This window comes from Athene cunicularia (genome assembly GCF_003259725.1).
Source record: "Athene cunicularia isolate RWA chromosome 3 unlocalized genomic scaffold, athCun1 chr3_part1, whole genome shotgun sequence".
In the NCBI taxonomy this organism is placed as follows: domain Eukaryota; kingdom Metazoa; phylum Chordata; class Aves; order Strigiformes; family Strigidae; genus Athene; species Athene cunicularia.
In genome coordinates this window covers 84,521,252-84,542,614 of record NW_020799097.1, presented here as the reverse complement: position 1 = coordinate 84,542,614, position 21,363 = coordinate 84,521,252, and the positions used below count along the sequence as shown (strand labels likewise).

The following is a 21,363-nucleotide window of genomic DNA, read 5'->3' as shown; positions in this document are numbered from 1 at the left end:
GGATCAACTCAAGGGTAATACCATGCATGGTGTGCAGCAGTGACTCCTTACTGCCTGGCTTCCATCTACATGTAGTGCAAGTTTTTTTAATTGTTGGGCCAGCTTACATCCTGAGCAAGAGAATGTATTAAAACCTTTGAGGTGACCCACTGTTATTTCAAGGTGTCTTGTATTGCACGTGAACATTAGAGCTCATTAACTCTGATTTTCTATGGATATGTTCAGTGTGCCAGTCCACCAGAGTAACACTAAACGTCCTCTTTACTACTCACGTCTCCTGTGGTACCAAACTCTGATATCCTTGACTTGTCCCCCCCCGCTTCCCCTTCCCTGAAATAATTTTCATGCCTTCCTGTATACCCGAGGAGAAAACACACTTAGTGTAATGCAATAGGATTTTCAAAACTGCCTTGTTGGCCAGCTTGTTTGAAATTTGGTCAGTGGATTAAAAAAATGTGATTTTGAGGACCTGTCAGATCTGTAGTTGCGTGTTGCTTGTTAACTAAAGAAAAGGCAAAAAAGAGGATCCCCTAGATTTAGCCTCACTGAGGAGAAATATGTTTTCCTGTGAAACTAACCATTTTGGTAAGGTGCTTAGTTACATGTTTGCGTGGCATAGACCTGGTTGTAGCTAACAGGCTGAATGGGCTTAATACTTGTTTTATTTGCTCATTAGCATGGGTCCTCTGCACTCTGTCCCAGAACTGCTGTAAGTTTTAGTCAGGAGGACTCATGCTTTGTCAGGCAAATTTAAGCAGCGATAAATGTAAATGAAAAACTCTTGAAGCAATAAATCTGTGCATTTTTAGGACAACTTTATGAAAATACAGCTGCAATGGTTCTTTCAAGTGACATATTGGAAAAATGTGGGATATAGAGCTGAAATTTGGTGTGTATGGGTATTTGGATGCTACCTAATAGAAAGACTAACCTGTAGGATATTGAGATAAGAGCAATTCTCATTTGAGCCATCTGCATTTCAGCTCTATAAATAGGATATTGGCTTACGAAAATTCGTAATATAAACACTAGATCATCAATAACATTTTTGATTTTTCAAACAGGAACATGACTGCTTAGAGTTTTAGTAACTGAGGATAGCATCTTGAATAGAGAGCCTGAAAGAATACAAGTATCTGAATCTACCAGAAAATCTGGAAAATTTATATGTTACTTCTCTGTTGATTTATCTAGTGTTTCTCATATACAAGATTACCTGCCACCTATTGATTTTTAAAAGTAATTGCATTTTTCTGACCATTAAGGGAAGCAAGCAGAAATTCTTTTGAGCACTTTTATGATGCTTTAATGTACAGGCCTCTTTTTTTTTTTTTTTTTTTTTTTTTTTTTTTTTTTTTTTTTTTTTTTTTTTTTTTTCCTAGAACAGACCTCATCCGAATGCCCGCTTCTGGGAATGGTGCAAGTACAATAATGCATGTATATTGAAGACTAATGGTCTTCTCCCTTATGGTGAGCTAGAAAATGAGCCGTGTACTCTGGAAGTGGTGCAATGTTGGAAGCTACAAAGCAATAAAGCTCCTAGCTCCATCTCTGTTCTATCAAAACTCAACAAAACTATATTGAAAATTTTCATACAGAACCATTTTCATATACAAAAGTATAATATTTTTAAAGAAAAGCTTGCCTAAGGGTAACAAATCTAGATTGAGCAGCAAAAAGGAGAGCATTAGTGCCATAGGGTGCAACTGAAAAACGTTGGAAATGGTCCGTTCTCAGTTAATTTCTGACCTCCGGTAACTCACTTCCCCTCTGTGCTCAGTTCTGGTCCTGCCATATGTTGCTCACCCAGTCTACAAGCATATGAAGTTGTGCTCCTTAGTCAGGCACTGGTCTTGGATGAGATTTCTATGTTCTGTTGTAATGCAAACAACAAAAATATAATGGAGACTACTCATTGCAGAATAGTCTTTTGTAGTATTGATTCTCCAGTGAGGAAGCAATGAAATGAGCTATTGTATTTAAATGCTGAACTTTCCCCATTCTTGTGTTGACTCTCCTCCTTTCCAACAGGCTGAGGGATGGTCACAAATGAAGACATTTGCTCAAGCCACCGCTTCCCTTCTGATTTAGTTTTTAGTTTCCCAAGGGCAGAAGTCTGCTGTTTTCTCCTGAATGAAACGCTGCCAAATGGGAGTGTACCAGCTGCCTTCTGCACAGAAGAATAAAATTAAATGTAGGCTATTATTGCTTGCTGGACAAAATGTTCATGTGCAAACAGAACTGACTTGCCTATTTGGGGCTCTTTATCTCGTGCTGAAAAACTGAGGAACACTGGGAAGGAGTACAAGAAACTTTTCAACCTGGTTCACTCTTGCAAAGGGACGTTTTTTTAGATTCACAGGAGAACTAACTTTCAGTCCTTTCCAAAAAGCTATTCTCCTTGTATCCATGGAGTTTTTCTTTAATTTATTCCTCCCACCCCCTGACTGTAGCATTCTCCAAAACCAGGTTGGGAGAAAGAAAATCAACCTCATGGACGGCAAGCAGAAATCTGGTTTTATTTTGTGGGTTTTTCCCTCCTCCCACTCCCCTTTTTTTCCCCAGTGTTGCATGTGCTGCCAGTACTGATGACTACCCAGACACTTCTGAGTAGGACATCTCACTCTGCTTGGGACAATTCACATGTGCTCACCAGGCAGACATTTGTCTGTGGTTGGCTCTAAAACCACAAGTTCCTGAAGCTAAAATTGCAACAAAATTTAGGAGTTTTAATCACAACAATACTCCATAAAGCCTTTGTCCAGTTACCTGTTAGTATTCAGTAGGAGTTTTTTGTATTCACATTCCCCTAAAAATGGCATTGCTGAATTACCAGAGCTACTGTAGGATGACTTAGCTTTTAGATTTCCTGCAGGTTTTCTTCCTCCTCTCTATTTTACTTTTCCTTTGTTAAAATGATAAATGCTGACACAGTTGTGTAATCAAATCTTTGCTACTGATAAATACAGGGCAGTATGAATTGATAGTGTCTTACTTCACTATATTATCTGGCTAACATTTAGCATTAAAGAACCCAACTTGGAGCATGGTTTCCTTCACTGTTTTCTTCTTATTGGGTGAAGGTCTTAGTAATTGCATTTATTATATGTGAGGTTTGGGAAGCATTGTTACTTATCATGGTTATAAGTGTTAATGAATGTATCTCAGAGAAAAATACCAGGGCTGGCTTCAACACCACCACCTCCTGTCTCTCCAGCCTTCTGGAATTCTAATGCATATCTCGGATATGATAGATAAAAACCGGTGTCTCAGTTTATGAAAACTTCAGTGACTCTCCCTCACAAACTCCTTGTTCTGGCTTTAAAAACCTAGACACCTCTCAATTCCTTCAATACTACTACTACTTAAAAAAAAATAAAGCAAAGCACAGGTTTAGAAGCTATGTAAGGTAGGAAGGATCCAGCCTGTGGAGAACCTAATACCATAGATCAGTAAGACAATATTTATATCTATGTACTTTCTGACAGGATGTCAGTGCAAAGAAGAGCATTGGAATAATGTGACCTCTTAACCCTGATAAAGTGAATAGCTGCATTCTAACCTATTTCAAATGAGCTTGTGTCAAGTTCCTGAAAGAAGGCATGGTTCAATGCTTATAAACATGAATTTCTGGAGGCAGTAAAGGTAGATAAGAAAGAGGACAAAATATGAAGGAAAACCTCATCAATCAAGCTGGATGAGTTTAGTGCTAAGAGTCAGTTTACCCTCAAGTTTTCTTCATAATTGCTTCTGACCTAAAAAAATATATCTGACACATTGTACATTGCTGGATATGATGTGAGTAATTGGTTGAGTCCTTGATTCCTCTTATATTTTTGTGTATGGACCGGGAATCCTTCTAAACTCCCAATCTCTTCAGAAAAAAATTCAAGAAAAAGCTCTTGGTTGTAGAAAATTTAGAGTGAGAGCTCAAATCAATACGAAGCAAAATCCTCTTGAGTTTTTTTCAACTAGATTTATGTTAGCATAGACTGTCCCCACCAGTGTCTTTGTTCTATGTACTTTGGTTTTGTCTATGATGTAGTCTGTTTTTCAGTATTTTAAATTCAGTGTCTTCAGGAACTGTCTTGACAAGGAGAACTTCTAAGTTATGGCATTTTGGGGGAAAGGCTGTCTTCTGCTGAGGAACACAGACTGGCATCAGTGAAACCCAACCCACCTTCCCCTTTCCAAAACAGAACAAGAGCCTGGACAGGATAGTATGGTTCCTGAGGTGTCCAGCCTGCAGGCAGACCTTTCCCGTTTCCTTCACAGCTTCATGGTGTTCCCCATGGGCATGCTTGGGCCTCTCTAGGGTAAAAGTGCTGGTGTGAAGGAGAGAGGAGGATGGAACTCCTTGGTGGGTGGAAGATGGGAGGAGGGACAGGAGAATGGATCTGCATCTAAGCCAGCCAGTGAGGGTACAAGGAGTTTATTAAGTCTGAACAGAATGTTTTCTCCCTTTACCACCTACTGCTAGGGCTGTGATGCAACGAAATAGCTTTCTCTCAAATGACTATAGAAGGTTCTTAGAGGGCAAGAATGGAAAACTTTCTGCTTGTAATGGCATTAACTATTGTTTTTTAAACAATTATTCCCTTTGGTGTTGTGTGAAGTGGTTTTTAAAAGTGATGCTTAGTATTCCTAGTATTTCTAGTATATGGTAATTACTGCTAAAATGCAGTGATTTTGTATCTGAATATCTGAATTACACATTCTAGTTGCAGTACTGTTTTTTCTGAGGGTTTTTATAAGTGTCCGTCCCCCCCTGTTTCCTACATGTTTTGTTGTTGTGGCTGGCCTCAGTCTTGGCAATTCAATCATGAGAATCTATTAATGATGGAATGATTTACTAAGGGGCCCATGGCTCCGTGAAAAGATACAGTACAGTGTTCAGTTATTGCTGACGTTGTTGAGAAACAGGAGCAATAGTTTCCAAAGGATACTTAAAAGGGAGAAGTTAGCACCAAATGCCTCCCTTGCACAAAGATGCCTGATTTGTACAGTCTTTATTTGAACATTGTACCATTAGAATCATGCCTAACCATTAATAAATTAAATAAATAGCATTTTTGGCTTCCTGGTAGAGAATCTGATATTTCCTGGCTTCCTGCATCTATTGCTGAAGCCAAGTTTTAGTTCTTTGAAAAGTTATTGCCTGGCTTGTCTTCAAGGAACACTTCTTATGTCCCATCTTAAATGCTGAGAACTGACCATGTACACCGTGTTCTTACATTAATATACGTTCGGCTGGTTTATACATATTCTTTTTTGACTATGTCTAATATGAAAGCAAGTGGGGAGTGTTCCCACAGTTAGCTGAATAGTTGATCCCAAAGGAGAACTCTTATGTTTCTCAAGTTTGCAAGATGGAAACGTAAAAGAGTGATGCAGGTGATCAAATGCGGCCATGTATGTACCATGCCACGGAACCACACCTGATTTAACTTAGCCTGTAATTCCTGCCTTTTGTTGGGTAGTTCATGAGAAACCTTCTTCCAAGGCAAACTCTTCAGCTGTTATTTAAATTCAGAATTTTCAAGAAGTAAACTATCTCTACATTTGTTTATCATCTTCCCATTCATTGGCTGTTGCAGTGCTTTTGATAGGTGTAGGATAGGTTTATAGTACTGAACGTTCCACATGTATTTACAGGCTGAATCCATCCTGTGACAAAGCTAAACAGGTAGGCTCTCAAGATCCATGGTAAAACAGGTTTTGCAGATTCCTTTTTTCTTTAAACCATTGGCTGTGGCTTTTTTCCTGTACCCCTCCCAGGAAGGCGTGGTGAAGAGGAGATGATTGTGTGACATATCTGTATCAGAGCTGGATGCTTCCAGGAATGTTGGTAATGCTGAGTGCTTTGTAGGTGTTGCATGCTAAAACAAATAGGTCTCACACCTGCTGATGTCCTGAGCAGCTAACATAAAATACCACAGTGACCTTCCAGTTAAATCATCATCTCTTTCTGTCCACCTACAACCCTGAAGTAGGCTGATCTACAAAACTGGCATTCCTAGTCAGAAACTGCATCTTGAGCTTAGAAACTGAACTCACACCTTTGAAAACCAGAGGAAATGGTGGAGCAGTCACTTAGCAGAGATGGGTGCTGCCGTTACCTTCTGCCCTCTCGTTCCCACCCACTTCTGCATTGGGGCACTTCTCCAAAGTGATGCACTTGAATTCTGAGATCAAATCCAATACTCCAATTCCCAGAGAAGTTCCCTAACCACAAAACGATAGGCTATTTTGGGGGTTACACTGCTGCGTGTCCTGCTCCGGAGCTGGATTGCTTTCAAGAATGCATGAGTTATAGGGCCAGAAGGTCGGTATGCAAGAGGGAGCCTGCCTTGGTAGTTATTTTATGTTACACAGTAATTGGATACAAACAAGAAATAAAGCTAAGGACAGACGCAGTGATCCTGGGTCTTTCCCTCTTAGCTGTGTGCCCTGACCTCACTGGATTACAGAGCTGGATCTTGGTGTTCTTCCCTCCTAGGCCAAGTATTTTTTACGCTCCTGAGTATTTGATAGCCCAGCTCCAGCATGACGGGTTTGATGAGTTTATGAACTCGTACGTGATGCTGATTTCCTTATCTCAAAGAGATAAAAACTGAGCAGGTGAAATGCTAACTTACAGCTAGGCCTTGTTTGGTTCTAGTCAAAGCTGAAGTTGTTTTCTGCATCAGCTCACATGCTGGGAAAAAAGGGAGGGGGGGGAACTGGCAGCAACTGGCAGTGATGCTTGAAGAAGCTGAAAACTCTCACACAGGAGCTTCTACCAGCTCTGCCATGGGGAGCCCCCCAGTGCATCAGAAACGGTGGGCCCAGGCTGGCATTTGTGCAAGTTTTAGAGGCGTTGGTCTCCTGAGGCAGTTCTCGCTTGCCTGGTCTCAGCCACATGCTGTTCAATTCTGTGACATCTAAGTAGGACAGAACTGCCCTGTTCTTGCCAGAAGCCAGATTCTCCTCTAGTACGCTTTGTGTTTCTTCTCATCCTGCTCTGTCTGCAGACAGGCAGCCTTCACCATGTTGTTTGCATTCAGGCTGAGCTTACCAGAATGTTCTGTTTCTCTGAGAATACCGGGGTTTTTCTTCTCTTTGCATGTGAGCACTGAAAATATATGTATTCCTTGGCATGTTGCTGGCACCAGGTGACCTTGTTTGCACCCTTACTTGCTTGAATAGGGGGTTTGTGTACCAGGGCTTAGAAAGGGGTGATTTGCAGGCTAGTAAGGGGCAACCCTGTGATTAGAAATTCCACGATTTGACAGGATGCACATTTGACCTGCAAGTGTTAAATAGATTATTATTCTATTATGTAAACATTTTAAGGTACAAGTTTGATAAGGATCAATGACAGAAATAGGTGGTGCGTTCCCACCTGTCTGTAGAAGTACTTGCTAACATGTACTGCAGTGTTTGGTTTATAACCTTACAATAGTGGCTTTGATTAATAATGCTTTATTAGTTATAAACATAGACTTACTGAATAAATCCTACTTACTCTGTTGAATGGCTCTCCATGCCTACATAAAACTATTTCAGTAATTAGAAAGCTACTATATTTCTTCATATTGTAGACTTTGAGTTGTTAGCTCTCTGTCAACTTTCCTTAATTCCTACATAGGATTTCTACTTGACCTCATCCTTGACATGAAAGCGAAACAGTTTCAACTTGCATTTTGTGATAAGAAAAGGTGGATGTGTCAAGACAGGGTTTCCCCAAGAAAAGAGGAAGGGGTGGGGGAAAGAGTCTGTCTCTCCTTCTGATGTGCCTCTGGCTTGTACTGTCCTCTTTCCCTCCAGGACCAGAGAAATGAGACAGGAGAGGTGATATCCCTGATGGAAAGGACTGCTCCCCACTGCCAAAGGACAGTAGAGTTATCACAATTACTTTGTGAGCTTGCATTTCAAGAGAAGAGTAGAAGAGTACACCTGAGGAGTGTTGGCATACAGCATCTTGTGGAGAGCTCACCTCTGCCTTTTTCTAGAAGATGTAGGCTTGTAACTCCTGGGGGTTTTTTTCTCCCCTTTCTATGTAAAACACAAACCAGTGGGGATCAGTTGTTTTATCCACTACTGAAATGTAGCCATCAGTGCAGAATAACATGGGAATGGTTTGAAAGGAAGCATGGAACACTATATTCAACTGAAACTAATTACCTGATTAGGTTTTGGCCTGGCTATGTGGGTTGACATCCAATGATCTTGGCGACAATACCTGTGAGCAAAGCCAAGTCTAGTCTTGCTTCATTTAAAGACTCTGGACAAAACATCTGGGCTTGTGTGCTGAATGTTAAGCAGTGTGAAAATAGGCCACTGATTTAAAGTACCCATGGCTACAATGGGTGTCAGTGGGCAGCTGGCATGGTTTCAGATGAATGAGCTTCTTTGGGCTTTAGAAATACTGGTTTTCGTTTAAAGGTGGTTCCGTTTCAATCACAGAGTCTGGTGAAAGTTAACTCTGCAGCAGAACATCCTCCATTTACATCCATAGGATTAGCACTTGCCTTTCCTTCAGCACTTCAAACTTCTCCCCTTAGAAATCTGGTCAAATCTTGACACTGAGATCTCATAAACTTAGAAAATCTTGTAAAGGTATGTTATCTCACTTAGTCTGCCGCAGTAGTTCCTTCCCTTTATCTCCATGGGGGTGAAATACATTAGGTCTGCAAGTGAGAAGTACTTGTTCTTGCTGTTGTCTTCTCTTGCACCTTTACTCCAAACATTTTATCTGTTGGTGTCTGTTTGGAAAATGGCATGTTTTCATGTTAGGATACCTATGCAATGTCTACAGTGTTCGACATACCTATATTTACCTGTGCAATGGTATTTTTTTTGTCTTGGCACCACTCTAAAGGGAAAAAAAAATCATTACTTGCAAGGATCTGAAGATTTTCTGTGAATAGATGGATAGTCTTTCAGCTCTTTTAAAAATGCAGTCCATTAAGAACAAAGGTGAGCAGAGCACTTTTAGAAAGGCTTGAAGTATCCTTGCCTCTGAAGTGGAAGTTTCTGGGCTGCACTCACTTCTGGCAACCTAGAGACCCTCTTTTCTCCCTTTCCAGAGAGAATGATGTGAAATGAACTGTCAAATGAGTTGTGGCAGTTCACTGGTGAGCATTGAGTTTATGAGGAAATTTAGTATGTCTATTCTGATATCCTGGAAGTGCATCGAAACACATTACTAAAATGAATTGGACAAGTGGTTGATTAAAATCCAAGAGCTGGTAAGAGATGCTCCACAGAACAAGAAATCTTAATAGACAACTGTAGGAAAAAATATTTTTGCCAACTGGCTGACTATTTTAACCTAGCAACTGGCTTATTCCTTAACTCTCCTATTCCTTAACATCTAAAATAAATACTGAATTCTCTCCTGTTTACAAACCTTCTTAAACCATTTGCCTAAGAGGCGTTGCAATAATGAAGTCCTCAAAGTTGTGTTTAAGCATTTCCTCTTACTGCAAGAATAAATCCATCAAGTTTTCGGCCTCCCACAAAGACAACAAATGCAAGTCTGTAAGTGCCATAAAAGCCCCAAGAAACTTCAGAAGCAATTTAAAACAATAAAAATATGCTTTTGGACACCTCTCAGTACTTCTGTGTGGAATGAGGCTGGGCAGGGACTCGGGGGCTGGAGAGGCAGGCGGGAGTTCACCTTGTGTAACCTGGTATTCCCTGCCCCTACCGCCACCATCCCCCAGTCAGCTGTGACAGTATTGGCAGGAGTCTCCTGAGCCTTTGCTAGCCAGGAGCTTGCCCAGCTGTTTGGCCCAGAATTTCACAGAGAAGGAGGAAACCTTTCTGGCTGAAGCTTCAGTAAAATCACTGCGTCAGCGATCAAAGCAGCAGTGTCCCCATGGGGAAAAAAATGTAGTTGGAGAGCTTGGGAGGCGGGAGGAGGGGGCGCAGGGGGGGAGCAGTGTGACTTTCCACAGGGCCTGGCCACTTCATGATAAATAATCACCCTAGAGTAGAGCTAATCTCCTAGGAAAAGTGGTGGGATTACAGAGGCGGTAAAATCTCCACTTCTAAAAGCATGCGTAAGTTCAACTCCATTACAGTTCTGTGGTTTGAAAATGTATCTCTCCTAACAGCTACTTGTGTTGCCATTGCAGGATGATTTGGAAATTTGCCTTGTCCGTTTTTCTGATGGCGGCGCTGGTTCAAGTAACAGACACGAGGAAAAACCGTCCCGCAGGCGCCATTCCCTCCCCTTACAAAGACAGCAGCAGCAACCACTCAGAGCGGAGGCAGCAGCTGAATAAGGAGGTGCTGGCCTCCAGCCAGGAGGCCCTCGTGGTCACCGAGAGGAAGTACCTCAAGAGCGACTGGTGCAAGACACAGCCTCTGCGGCAGACTGTCAGCGAGGAGGGCTGCATAAGCCGCACCATCATCAACCGCTTTTGCTATGGGCAGTGCAACTCCTTCTACATCCCACGGCACGTGAAAAAGGAGGAGGAATCCTTCCAGTCCTGTGCTTTCTGCAAGCCACACAAGGTCACCTCTTCGACTGTGCAGCTGGAGTGCCCCGAGCTGGACCCACCTTTCCGACTCAAGAAAATTCAGAAGGTCAAGCAGTGCCGGTGCATGTCTGTGAATCTTAACAACTCAGGCAAACTGTGAGAGCAGGCGTGTATCTACGGCTTGTTGTTGCCCCCATCAGATTTACCGCTGCCTCTCCTTTCCCACTGAGCAGACTGTCCATTTTTTTGGTTCGCTTCTTCTTTTCCTTTTTTTTGTGTTTTGTTTTCTTTCAGGAGGCATCTCTCCAGCAAGGAAAGGCTCCTTGTCGCTTGCCTACTGGAATAATGCTTTTTAATGGGCTGTGTTAGGCACTTCACCATAAAGTTTCATTGTATTTCGATTATCATCTGGTGGTTGAATCTTCTGGAGTGGAGCAGGCTCCCAGAAGTTGGGATTGATCATCTAAGTGACCAGTTGGCTGAATCCAGCATTAAATGTTTCCACTGTGTGGAGTAAAGCCCTCTGCCCTACACTCCAGTCCCCTCCACGAGACGAGAACGCCTTCCCCATGCTTTGGTCCGGAGTGTGCTGCTCATACTTGGAAGTGCTGTGGTGCTGCCCAGGTCTGGGGGATGCAGATGAGGGAGAGTAACGAGGAGCAATGTGCAAAAAGCAATGAGACTCTCCAATGAGGCTCATCTCTTTAGGACAACTTTAATTGTGCAATGACAAACGGTTCAGGGGTTGTTGTCTGAACGGCAGATAAGAAGCGAGGGGAAGAGGGCGAGGCGCTGGGTCAGCCGCTGTGACCACAGAGCAGACTGAGGGTGGGTTCTGATGCTGTTGTGGTTAGAGTATATTGAACACGTGGTCTCTACAGCCGTGTTTATTTTGTAACCTAGCTATAGTAAACAGCTGTTTAAAGTATTATAGACCTAGCCATGTATATTTTTCTTGTGGCAGAATATGCCAGAGATTAAAATAATGTTGAGTAAGAGATTTGGTTGCTAGGTCAGCTGCCTGGCTTAAAATGGACATGGTTGAACTAGGCTTTTGGTAGGGTTTTGTGTGTTAGATATATGTGTGTTTCTTACTCCAAAAAGGACAACATCATTTATGACCTTATATTTATGCCTGCTCAGACCGGGGAAGGTGGGAGTGTAGTGGGGGAGGAGCTGAGAATACTCAAGGGAATGATGTTTCCCTTAAAGCCTAAAAGCACTGTCGCTCAAAGGACAAAATTTGGTCATTGCTGGACTGAATACAAAAGCTACATCAGTGTCATCAGGTTTTGGGAGTGGTGTCTCGCCCATGATTGGAAACCATGTTAACATGTTAGTGTTAGAGGACAAACCCATCACTCAGTACTGCTGGGATGGGTCACAGCTGTAGGAACAGGGAGAGAGTAAATTGTAATTGCTATAGTACTGGTGGTCCTCTCAGTTTTTGAGTCCTACATAATCAGTGTTGGTGAACACTTGCAGTTCATTTAAAATCATACTATGTTGTTATTCAGTTGATGGAGTTTAGCGTGTCCTGTATATCCCATTTGCTACAGTTCTGATCTGTATTAGTCCCAGCTATGTCTCAAGACAAACCATCCCCTTCCCCCAAACCAAAGCCCATGCGTGCTCAATTGTCTGAAGCTTACAAATTAAAAATGACACGCCGACTCCCTGATGCATGTCTCACAGTTCAGCATCTGCATCTAGTGAAACCAGCTTTCTGCAGGAGCCCTTTCCCGCCAGCCTCTTCACATGCAGCCCCTTTGAGGGGTTAACGTGTTTTGCACTCTGGCCAGCCAGGGGTTCAGTGCCACAGGTCTCTATTATGTGAGACAGGCTGCTCTAAGAGGCTTTTGGGACTGAGCTCCGCGAGAGCTCACCAAGCGGTTTATGGGGATTGGCACGGGCAGGATGAGGTTGGCTGGTCTGTTAGCCCTATTACATGAACAGCCATGGCTTTTCTGCTGTGATCTTTCAGCATATCAGGAGTGCACAGGGAGACTCCTCGTGCAGGGATTGCTGCGGAGACTGTCACTGCTGCACCGCCACAGCGTCGTGCCAGCCACCAAATGGGCACAGTTCATCTATGCTTGAGGGTGTTGGGGTGGGTGGGGTGGGGATGAAGGTGTCAAAAGCTTATAGTCTACTAAGACTCCATGGATCACAGTCTCCTCTTGAAAGAAATGAAAAGTCAGGCGTTTTGGACTAGAGAGAGAAAAGCACCCTAGTAACTTCAGTTAAGAAAAATGTGCAAGATTCTTTATCTTTAAGCTATGCCCTGCCTGGGTTTACACCAGTTTGCAATATGAATATGCTGCAGCTTAAAGCTCCTTCTAGGAGCTGTGTTTATGTAAAAACTGGGTTGAGCTTGTAATGGTTAAAACTGTATTTAATTTTTGTTTTATAAATGAAAACAAAAAATGAAGAAATGCTTTAAGTATAATGTAATTATTTTATAGGTCTACTATTAAATTATAGATTAAATAATAAAGTTACTCTAGGGTTATATGGCATCCAGGTGTACGGGCTTTGCTTCAACACCTTGTGTCCAGCTCCTCTCTAATCAGTATATTCTCTGTCTTCCTTTTGACCCTACCCGATACAGGTAAATGGTGGCTCACCCTTTCAGCTTGGGAAAAACCTACCTACTTCTTCCCTTGTCATACACACCTTCCCCTGCACCCCACCCCCCGGTAATCTACAAGGCAAGAAGGAAGAATAAATTGCACTAATCCTAGATTCTGGAGTTGATTCCGCATGCACAAATTCTGTTTATTTTGGTTAACTGACAAGATGACAACCAAAGCTCAACCACTGGCTGAACTGCTGGCATCATTTGTGGTAAGGGAAGTAACTATTACCCTGACCTAAGTGGTTTAGCTTAAAATATAGCTAGAGACTTTTATGTAACAGGCATGAAACTACTCCTAGGGAAGAAAGAAAAAAAAATAAGGTATCTTAAGATATAGGGTATCTTTAATGGTTGCTATCAGCTCTTGAATCTATACACTGTATGTCTCTTCAAAGTAGGGTAGTACTTTTTTTCTTTCCAAGCCAGAGAAAAGATAGTTTCAAAGTAATCTTGAAGGAAACCTTCAGTGAGGAAAGAGAGTTCTCACGCTGAGCGTGTATGTGTCCAGAAGAGATGCCTGTCATGAGTCTTGAAATAAGTGGGAGCACCTAGACCACAACTAGCAAGGGAGCTATAGCAAGCGATGGTCTTTATGGCACTATAACTGACACCTGCAGGAGCTCTCTTATCCCTTCCCTTCCTCATCTCTTGCCAAATCCTCTCACAATTCAGCAATTTAATGGATTTGGGGACTTCTTTTTTTTTTTAGTAGCTGGGTTTTGAGAATTACTTTGCTGTGCTTTAGCTACCTAGGCGCGGTCAGGGACCTCTGCCCAGAATTCGCAAGTTGACAGGCTCAAAAGGGACTCAGGCAGCCATTTCCTCCACTGCCCCTCTCATTTCCACCTGTCTCTTAGCCACTCTCCTGCTTTGCAGGTAGGTTCATTGCCCAGCACCCACTTGAACCTCTGCTGTTTGTGGTACAGCCTAGGCTCCAGCTCCAGCTCTCTCAGCCTCTTGCTGCCCAACTCTTGAACCACCGTACAAGAGGTGTATGCTGTAATCCAAAAAAATTTCTCTTTGTGGAAGCAATCCAAGAGCAAGGCAAGTCTCTTAGGGCAGATGAAAGAAGCTTTAGGTCAGATAGATCCAGTATGTCTTACAGTGGTGGTGTGGGACAGGGGATGGAAGGGGACAGGCAATGCTAAGCTCTAACCATGGAAGTGCCATGTTGGCAGGGACCAGTTTGGACTTAGTGACAAAGTTTCTAAGAGTTGAAATTTGAGCCGCAGCTGGGAATAAATGAGGAAAGAGTGCTGACTCTACAGGGATCCTTTATCTTCAGAAAAAGACCATCTTTTTGAGGCAATGGACTTGCCAGTGGATGCCTTTAGAAGTAGGTTGGATGAATGTCAGGTACAGAACAGGTATAGGTGGGTCTGTCATAAGAGAATGGCTTGGAAAACCAGTTCTGTAACATGAATCCCATTTGATTGATGGGTGGCAGACCTGAATGGTGTGGGGCATGGTTTTCTGTCTCCTCCCTTTGCTGACCTGTCACACTATCATCAGAAAAGCTCAACCACATCAGTTTTCACTCGTTCTGTCCATAGTCATTTAAATTTGATGTAACTTAAGTAAGTGATATAATGGACTTGGCACAAACTCAGCTTTGCTTATTAACCTACAGAATGCAACAAAATAATTGCAATGCAAAGACTTGCTATATCTTCTCTCAGTGAAATTAGGAACTGCTTCCAACTCTTTAAGCACATCATTGAAAAACTGGGCAAGAAAAAACACCAGTCTATGGAAGATGACATAACTTGTATTCCCCCTGCCACTGTTGGTTAATGCTTAACCAAGTTTTGGAAGTGCTCTGGGATGATGAAAGGTGCTACAAAAAAAGCTAACCACTACTGTGTCATGAAACGTGACTAAGTACCATGCTTCTGAAAGGCTTTAATTTGGAAGTAAGAGAACATGAATTTTAGCTCCTCATTAAAAAAAACCAGACTGTTAGTAAGTCACATCTGCTGCTCAGGTATGAAAGTCCTTATTTAGCTGCTGCACTTGTTTAAGTAACAGTGAGTGATATATGGTGTTGGTGATCAACAAAGGCTCCGAATTTTGTCCATGAGAACTCTTGTAGGACTACAGCCAACTCAAAGTGTAGCATGCTTGATGTTGCAGTAAATGGGTGGAGAGGGGACCAGTGGGATGTGTGACCTCTTTAAAACACACCTAAACAAAAAGAACCTTAGTCCAAAATTCTGTAAAATGCTGAGTGCAACTGAAAAAAAAAAAAAAAAAAAAGAGCAGCAGTGAAACTTATGCTGGGAATCCACTCTGGGAGTGCTGTGTGTGAACTCTGGTGCTGCACATAATGGGCTACTTCACTTTTTATGGACGTTTGAAAACAGGCTGAAGAGAAGCTACATAAGAGAAGCATGTTTAACCAAAGAGGTTGGGCCTGAGTAAAATGAAAGAGGAAAGTCTATATAGCAGCTTGTATCTTCAGATCATAACAATGGTATCACCAGCTGCAGTCAGCCTTTGACACTGATCTTCAGAGATAAAGGTTTGCAAAGAACTTTTAGCATCCATGTTGCGGATCAGTGAAAAGGGTAGTATGTATGTATGTGACAGTCCTACCAGATTGCTGGGCAACACTTTAATGATATAAAACATATCTATATCTATAAAAAGACATTACAATATGCAGATAACACTTTTTAATGCATTTTTTTTCCCTAATCACAATTTCATGAGACTGTTACGTAGAAAGTAGTAGTAGGAACGGGTTACAAACCTGAGCTAAATACACTACTAGAAGGCATGCACAAGCCAGAGAAGTGATAAATACATCGAGTCTGACTGACTCTGAAGCTCCTCGCTACCACCACCTGGGGAAAAGGTACGATATCCACATAACTGGGAATTACTGTCATGCTTCCAAAAGGCAAGGAAAGAGAAGCCCCACATCCACCGATCCCCTCACAAAGGTTTTTTTCTTGATTGCAGGAGCCTGAATGGGATGTGGTGCTTAGGGATCAAACAGCTGCTAGCACTACAGCGTAGCCTGACATTGAAGAGAGAAGGCAGTTATTTTGTTATTATTCCTTTTATTTTCATATAAATTAACATTCTAAAAAAATTGAAATAGAAACACTAAATACAGTATTGCACATAGTGATCTTTGTTAGATGATCTGTTTCATTTAGTATAGTAATTACATACTGTAGGTACTGAAGGGAACAGGAAGGCTACAAATGAAAACATGCTACTGTATCCTTGCACTTAGGAGCAAAGTTAAGAGGAAAAGACTATTGTTTACATAAATACAAACATGGATTTGAATCAGTGCCATTAAAATAGCTTTATTTTTTAAAGTTTTTCCATAAGTTAGTTGTAACAGCAAATAATCTCTTCACTTCCCCAAATAGTAATGTTACTCCCATCAACACAAAATTTTAGAACTCCATTCTTGGTAATTTATATCCCTGACAGAAATTATTACAAGTACAGATTTTCACATAGGTTTGTCAGCAACAGGAGACTTGCTTTTCACATAGTGAAAAAACCCATCTTTTCTAGTGCTTGATATACGTGAAGAATAACAGATTCCTGAGGTCATATTTCGCACTTCCTTTTATGATACCCTGTAGGGTATATTAGCCTCTGGACAGCTAGGAGTCTTTTGATGTGCTAGATTAGACAGGGAATAACCCAACCCAGCAGGTTAGAGCTCATTTGCCTTACCCCAGTGTCTTTCAGGCTCCAAGGTTGTGAGCATATGCATCCAATTCAGCTGCACACACAGTCTGCTTTCAGGAAAAGTGCGCTTTGAAAGAAAAATGTTATCAAACAGGCTGATTGGTTTGGCGTTCTTAAATTAGAACTGGAGGAAGGGGTTGTTATTGGTTGAGCAGATCAAAACTGATATAGTAAATTCTGGTTTGCAAATAGAAATTAAGGATGTGGTCTAAAATGGAAGCCCTAAATCACAGATTTCAATCACTAACCTCCTAGTCAGGGACACTGAAAGCCTGGAGGAAAAGTCTGCAATTCTGTTAAGTGTGAAATTGATGACAATTAGTTGGTAGTCTATGTTCTGTCACTAGAATTGGCTACAGTTTTCCATAAATGTCAATCCCCATGTGCGTCTTTTAATGGCTCTCTAAAGGAGTTTTAAATTAACTGTAAAGCTAATTCCAAAAGGGAAGTCATGTACATGTGGCCAAAAGCCTGTCTGACTTAAGTGATCAGCAGTTAAAACTATACTATACCTTCTAAAGTTCATGTAAAAGTATTAGCTGCTTTATATAATAACAAACTATAACAGCCAAATCTCTCATACTCTCTATCATACTCTGTGCTTTTCTGCATTTTCCTGCTTTTCACTTTATTTATTTTTTTATTTTTTTTTTTAAATTCTGGATTTCTGACCCCCATACCACCTGGCATTCACTATCTGGCAAAAGATGAAGTAAAAGTATGCTGCCTTATCGATTTTAAAGATAGTTACAGTAAACATCTTGTTCCACAAATATTTAGTCATGGAGGGCAACCAAACAAGTTGGGAAAGCATTGATTATACTGTATAAACAGCACTTAACGATTCAAAATACAAACTACAAATGCCAACGTGAAACGGATACAAACAATTCACTAGGAGTAACATTTCTTTCCCTAATCTAAGTGCAGTGCCATGAAGTATTTGTGTTAGACAGATGTTGCCAGTAGGAATGGAAATGTTTTACATATCGAGTAGCATTCTTATGAAGTTCAACTTAATGCAATTTTCAGCATGTTCAGAACTGATGCAGATGCTGGTTTTGATGCATGCTGACTTGGCCTATTTGTAATATACCATACACTTTACAAAATGTAATTTTTGAGTGGCAAAGGAGATATAAAGTACGGGGAAGGTGTTCCAAGTCCATACCTAGTATATTGCTGGGCACTCCATTAAAGTGATCACATTCATGAATGAATGTACAATAACACATCAATTGGTAGAAAACTCTAGAGAACAAAAAGCGAATTCAAAAAGGTCAAGAAAACAAATGATCAGGATGATGTAGTTTCCTTCCCCCTCACTCCCCACCCACAGGCATGTTGAGTCTTGGTAACCAGGTAACAATGGCTTTTACTTTTCTTCTCTCAGATTTTCATACTTATCTTTGCTTTCTGAAAAATAAAATAAATTTTAAAAACCAGAAAATTGAGTATACATAAAACCACCTCACACAAATATGAACAGCACAGAAATACAAACGCTAATGTTCAATTATACTTACTATAGAAATGACCACAAATAAATTTCCTTTGAAGCTAAAACTGAAGCAGACTGCAGCTACACACTGCTTGTGAAATATTTGTTTACTTTCCTTTTTGCTCTATCAAATTTTCAGTAACACTGAACGTCACAGTTTCAGTGCAAATAATAATAATAATAATAATAATAATAATAATAATAATAATAATAATAATAATACAGAAATAATTAAGCCTCTAGTTATTTCTTAAAAAAATAAATCAGTGTCTTTACATACAGCAAGTTATAGGTGAGATGGAGAAATCTAAATCAGTGTTATTTTTTTGGGGGACTTTTTTGGAAATAACATCTTGATCCGGTTTCATATAAAAGTGATAAAATCTATCATTCCTCACCAAGCTGTTACTCTATTTGCATTTCTTGTGGCACTAAGCACAGCTAACTCTCTCTAAATGTTCTGAATAAGAAACAATAAATGCAAAATGATTTCTTCATGTGTCAGATTATGTTACTTGGAATACAGTAAATTACCACCTGCTTCGTTTCAAGGATGTGTCACAGTAACAGCCCACAACTACAAAGCACAAAAGAATTAAATCGTGCTGGAGGGGAACAGACAGGGACACAGACACATGAAAAAAAATCTTCTGTTACAATATTTTACGAATATACTTGATGGGCAGTTGCTGCAAGTATAATATTAATGTGAGGTGCCAGATTAATTTTTCATTAGAGGACTATCTATTTTCTGTAAAATCAGTCACGATCCTAGCAATGCTTAGGCAATCATAGTGGAAAAGTTTTGTTGAATGACTAGAATTACTCCTCCACTGTATCGTTAAAGTTAGTTATTTGTTTTCAGAAGAATGGTGAGAGCACAGTATTATCTTTTTCTAATGTTTTTATTCCAAGCAGATCCAGATCAGTGGAACAGAATCCACTAGTATTTCATACAGGGATCCAACTTGAAAAATGTGTACCTATCACAACTCTTCCTTACATTTTGTAACTGTAGAAAGGAGAGTGAATACTGACCGAATAAGATTGAGACTGAAACTGCCTTTCTGCCTTCTAGTTACATCCCACACTAAGACTGGATGCAGACAGGTTGGCAGGGTGGGGCAATAATGCACTGCTCTTGCTTGTGCTACATCTGTTTTGTGGAATAATATTAATAGGCAGCATTCAAGTTTGTTAATCTAACACCTTCTATAAAAATGATAAACATTAAAAAAAAAACCAAAACCAAAAAAAACCCAAGAGAACAAGAACGTTCATTAAGAATAACATGCCTATAAAATGCAAAGAGAAGAAGGTAGAACGAGTGAGGGGAACAGAAGTATCGCTACAGTTTTTACTTACAATTCCAGAGTCATGTTTTGGTCTTATATTGTATAGCGACTTCCCCTTTTTCTGCCTGCAGACTTCCTCTGCTTCTTTAACTCTGAAGAGAGACAAAGTTTATAAATAATCCTGTAGACCAAACCCATTTCCAAAGACATTGTAGTATATAATTTACAAATTTAGGCCTCAGGACACAAGTGGATAAACTTATTCCCTTATTTTATTAGCATGCTGCACAAAACAGCACTTGCATTCTGTGGCTGTTGTTGCCATACCATCAGACTCTGAATAATCAACAGCATAATCGATTCTAGTTATAAAAGCAATCAGTACTCACTGTAGTTGAAGAGTCAAATGTATCAGGATTTCAAATACACTGGATGACATAAGTTTACCTTTCAGAGCATTCATACCAAACACTAAGAAAGCTCCTTCTCTTTTTATGACTCCATACATTCCCAACCTTAGTACCTCAACGAAAATTTAAACAAGGTTTCTCCCAAAGCTATCTTCCCTTTCACCCAATTCTGTTTGTATTTAAAATGTCAAAATAGCCTAACCTCAATTTTCAGTCTTCACTCTCTAACTTAAAATAAAAATGGAAAATTGCCACGAACACAGAACATGATGTTTACAACCAAGGTGGTGCCTGTCACTGCGCACAACTCTTCCCAAAGCTAAGGGTGAGCATCAAGTCTTACATGACATCACTGGGGATGAATGCAGCAGGCTGCTTGGATGTAAAGAGAAAAGTGGGTTCCAGAACTGAGAGTCTGTTTCTTGGTGCTTCCTGACTTGCCAAACAGTACCAAATCAGGGCCTTGTGAAATGCCACCAAATGCCACATTTTTGAGGAGATATACATCCTTTTTGTCATGTAGATAGGGAACAAACTATAAAAGGCTGAGGACTATACTCGGACTGGGAGCCTGCCAGAATCAGTCTGGTGGGTTCAATGGCATGCTGTAAAATGTTTCTTTACCATTTTTACTCATTTTGTAGATGAGCCTTACAAACACACATGGTTATTAAAACACTGATAATACAGATTTAAGTTATGAATTCTCTGAGCTTCAAAGACTTACTTTCTATACGATGGTATTAAATGGTGATAGATGTGTAATTTTTTTTACGAGATGAGAATATTATTTATAAATATGAAAGTAGAAAATAAAAATGTAACTCCTATATTTGCTTTCTCTTGCCAACAATATAGACTTTAGATGGCACATACTCTGCCTTTTCATCATTATCCAACAGTGAAAAAAAACTCCAACAGTAAAATGATATTGAAGAAATGATATATCCTTGGCTGGTTCCTTGCGGTTCATCTCCAAACCACTTGCATGTCTGCTATTTCACTGAGGCTACACAGGGCAATGTGAGAATCAGACTTTGTGTTACTATTATTTTTAAATATTTTTTGTGTGTGTGGTAAGGGCCAGATTTTGAAAGACTCCAGCTGGGTCTGCTAAGCACATTAAAAAAACTGCCTTCGCATTCATCGCTCCTTTATCCAACTTCACTAGACACACCTCGTTCTTTTCATAAGTTTCAAATTTATACTTTCAAAAATTAATTTAAATGTCAGTTCTTTTCCAGCACTTCCAACAAGCTGCTCTCTTCATTTGATGGCCTTATATTTTATTAATGTAGGAAGACCTTTGTGTGCACAGGTGGGGGAAAAA

The 21,363-nt window shown here is 40.6% G+C and overlaps 2 protein-coding genes across 3 annotated transcripts in view; one reads left to right on the top strand and one right to left on the bottom strand.

The window, feature by feature from the left end:
- Positions 1–12,984, top strand: part of GREM2 (gremlin 2, DAN family BMP antagonist) — a 40,071-nt gene extending 27,087 nt beyond the window's left edge. For both annotated transcript variants that reach the window (XM_026846158.1, XM_026846159.1), the window contains exon 2: positions 10,125–12,984. In XM_026846158.1, the coding sequence (XP_026701959.1) occupies positions 10,125–10,632 (508 nt within the window). In that variant the 3' untranslated portion in view covers positions 10,633–12,984. The remainder of the gene's footprint in view (positions 1–10,124) is intronic.
- Positions 12,985–17,438: 4,454 nt separating this feature from the next.
- The window catches only part of FMN2 (formin 2), a 177,710-nt gene continuing 173,785 nt past the window's right edge, over positions 17,439–21,363 (bottom strand). Inside the window, exons 22-23 of the mRNA XM_026845620.1 lie at positions 19,694–19,775; positions 17,439–18,243 (exon numbers count right to left, since the gene is read on the bottom strand). Of these exons, the coding sequence (XP_026701421.1) occupies positions 18,217–18,243; positions 19,694–19,775 (109 nt within the window). The 3' untranslated portion in view covers positions 17,439–18,216. The remainder of the gene's footprint in view (positions 18,244–19,693; positions 19,776–21,363) is intronic.